Below are 3,246 nucleotides of genomic sequence, written 5' to 3' on the forward strand. Positions count from 1 at the left end.
TATATATATATATATATATATATATATATATATATTGTGTTGTTCTGATGAGTTTTATTCGTAGCCACTTTAACATAGCTGTCAGTTCGAGCGAACTCTATTGTGATTTCTGAACCCCAAGAGGACATCTCTAGGTGCTTAACGATGCACAAGTGCATCCGATAAAATTGCGAGCAGAGGAGCGAAGCACTACCATTTACTGGCGACTGGACCAGTAGACCAGTCGTGGTTTCGGGATATTTCTGCCACTCCTTAGTACTAGACACCTTGTCTGCTACAGATGATAATAGCTCGCTTCTTCAAGCTTGAACAGAGAGCCATGTTAAAGTGCTTTACAAATATTACTTGTCAGTACCAGTACTGCATTGAGATATTTTGGGACTGACATTTTAAATCTTTGCAAAAGTAGCGATTGTGTGTTCGGTTGAAATATGTATAATGTGTACAGAAGCGAGCGCCTATCATCTCTAACAGACGAGGTGTCCAGTACTGAAGAATGGTAAAAATAGCCCGAAAACACGACTGGTCTACTGGACTGTTTCTGTCCCTTAGAGTTGGTAGAGGTTCATTTCTCTGCTCGCAATTTTATCGCATGCAGCTGGGCATTATGAACCAGCTAGCGGAGATGTTCTCTTGCGATTAAAAATTGTAATAGAGTCCGCTCCAATGGACACCCATGTTACAGTGGCTACGAATATTATATATATATATATATATATATATATATATATATATATATATGTGTGTTGGAGAATTTGTCATTTTAATTGTGATGACATCGTCTCATTATTTTGGGTGGATGGTCTTGGTTAGAAATAGATTTTGTTTTTGCATTAGTGCTTTGGTGGATTGTTTGTTGGTCTGTTTATTTGGTTTGCTGGTAGGTTGGTTGGTTTGTTGGTTGGTTGTTTGGTTGGTTGGTTTCCTGTATATAGGAAAAGTTTCGATCGGTAGTACACTTCGTGACGTCACTTCATTTTGCTTTGGTCAAGTTTGACGTTCTCCTCGGTGGACATCCTTGTAGGGAATAGTCATCAACCGTTCTTGCTGGTTGATTCTCTTAAGGAGTCAGTTTGTTTTTTTCCTGAGGGTCAGATTCTGATCTGAGGTAAAATTACATTGGTCGTGTGAGTGATGTCAGCAACTATTGTATGAGAGGATGAATGGTGTCTTCTATAGTGTTTTGGAATGGCGGTTTCGAAATCAAGGAGGTAGACTTACTAAAGATTTCGAATTGTGTTTAGTTCTTGGTTGTTTTGTGAAGAAACTGAGTTTTTTTCTTTCTGGTGTGTCACTAAAGGGTATTTAGTTGAGGTTTATATTTTTTTAATGAGCATGCGTTCCTTATTCAATCCGAATTGGGGCTAAGCGTTTCCAGTGCATTGATAGAGAGCAATGACTTGGTATTCCGGTTGTATTATCTAGGTATTTGCTTACGGCAATTTTGCTAGTCGTAGGGTCCCGGATTTCTTGCCTATGTACCGTCAGTCTTTCCCTCAAGGTCAAACTAGTTTGACCTATGTAGCTTCCATCACACCAACTACATTTGAGGACAGATTAAGTTCTTCGATGGACAGGTGAAGTGAGTTTTATGATGAAAGTTTGAGGTCTTCTTTTCTTCTTCTGTTCCTTTTTTCCTTCCTTTTCTACTACCTCTTTTCTCCTCCTCTCTCTTTCTTCTCCCTCTTTTTCTTATCCTTCTTCCACTTTTTTTCCACCTCTTCATCTTCGTCGCGTATGCCCTGTTTTTGTTTTAATAGTTTGTTTCTTTTGTTGTTTTCCCTATCCCCTCATTCTTTTCTTCTTTCCTATTCTTTCTTTTTCTTCTATTTCACCTCCTACTCCCGCTTCTGCTTTTTTCTAATTCTTCTTAAGTTTTACTCTTCATCCCCCGTCCTTTTCTGCTCTTCACTTTTTATTTTAGATTTGCTGTTGTGCTTCTTCTACTAATACTACTACTACCACTACTATTATTTCTCTTTCTTCTTCTTCTTCTTCTTCTTCTTCTTCTTCTTCTTCTTCTTCTTCTTCTTCTTCTACTACTACTACTACTACTACTACTACTACTACTACTACTACTGCTACTACTACTATTACTACTACCACTACTACTACTCTTCTTTTTCTTTTTTATTTCTTCTCCACCAAATTGTACCACTCCTTCTTTGTCTCTACCCTTTTTCCATTTTCTTCTCTTTTATCTTTTGCATTTTGTCTTTCTCTTCCTCATCTTCTTCTTCTTGAACTTCTCCATTTTCCCAGTGCATTTCATTTCCTCTCTTTCATGATTTCTTCATATTTTTTTCTTTCTCTATATTTCGGTATTTTTTGTCTATCTAATACCTATGCTATTTACATCACAACTACCAGCGCTTCTCTCATTAATGAAGTCTTCATCATCACCACCAGTATCATTTGAATCCTTATTTTATTGTAATATTCGTCATTATATTTATCAATCATCAACTTCGTCAATTTCCACATCGACCCCTTCATTATCAACAGCATTCATTACCATAAAACACCACGGTCAGATGCACAATCTTCAACACCATCAACATCATCATCATCGTCAACAGAGACATTCCTATAAAAATCGTCATCCTCAATACCATACTTATAACCACTATAAACGTGCTAATACCCATCATTATCAGAATAATCACACTTAACAAAATCACACCCCATCATCAGGATAATAGATTTATCGTCAACACTGCCATCATATTTTCATGTCCTTCAGTTTATCATTATATGCCTCATCACCACACCTCCACCATTATCCCCATCATCGGCCACCAATTCATTATCATCGTAATCTACTCTCCATTTCTTCTATCATTTAGCTCTTTTGATATGATGTTTGATATTCTCTCAAAAACCTGATCCATGCAAGTTCTTCACTAAAATTTCTTTTGCAGGGATTTAGGTGCTAATCATATGAAGGAAATCAAAACAGAACTATTCCAATATCTGTCCAGCTTAAAGACTCTGTAAGTTGAATGATTCTTGCTTATGGTATTTCATTGAAGATATTTTTCTAAATATGTAATGATTCCCATATTTCATTTTAAATTTCCTTACCTGTCCTTCCCTCTGCTACCACACACACACACTCTCTCCCCGTCTCTCTCTCTCTCTCTCTCTCTCTCTCTTTCTCTCTAATCTATTCCTCAGAGTTGGCATATATGAGAGTGTGATACTTTAGGAAAAGTATTTACTGCATACATGCGTGTATATATATAT

The 3,246-nt window shown here is 36.9% G+C and overlaps 1 protein-coding gene across 1 annotated transcript in view; it reads left to right on the plus strand.

Moving 5' to 3' along the window:
• Nucleotides 1-3,246, plus strand: part of LOC106869292 (toll-like receptor 3) — a 353,412-nt gene that overhangs the window by 123,508 nt on the left and 226,658 nt on the right. The window contains exon 44 of the mRNA XM_052978036.1: nucleotides 2,922-2,993. Coding sequence (XP_052833996.1) covers nucleotides 2,922-2,993 — 72 coding nt within the window. The remainder of the gene's footprint in view (nucleotides 1-2,921; nucleotides 2,994-3,246) is intronic.

This window comes from Octopus bimaculoides, chromosome 29 (assembly GCF_001194135.2).
Source record: "Octopus bimaculoides isolate UCB-OBI-ISO-001 chromosome 29, ASM119413v2, whole genome shotgun sequence".
In the NCBI taxonomy this organism is placed as follows: domain Eukaryota; kingdom Metazoa; phylum Mollusca; class Cephalopoda; order Octopoda; family Octopodidae; genus Octopus; species Octopus bimaculoides.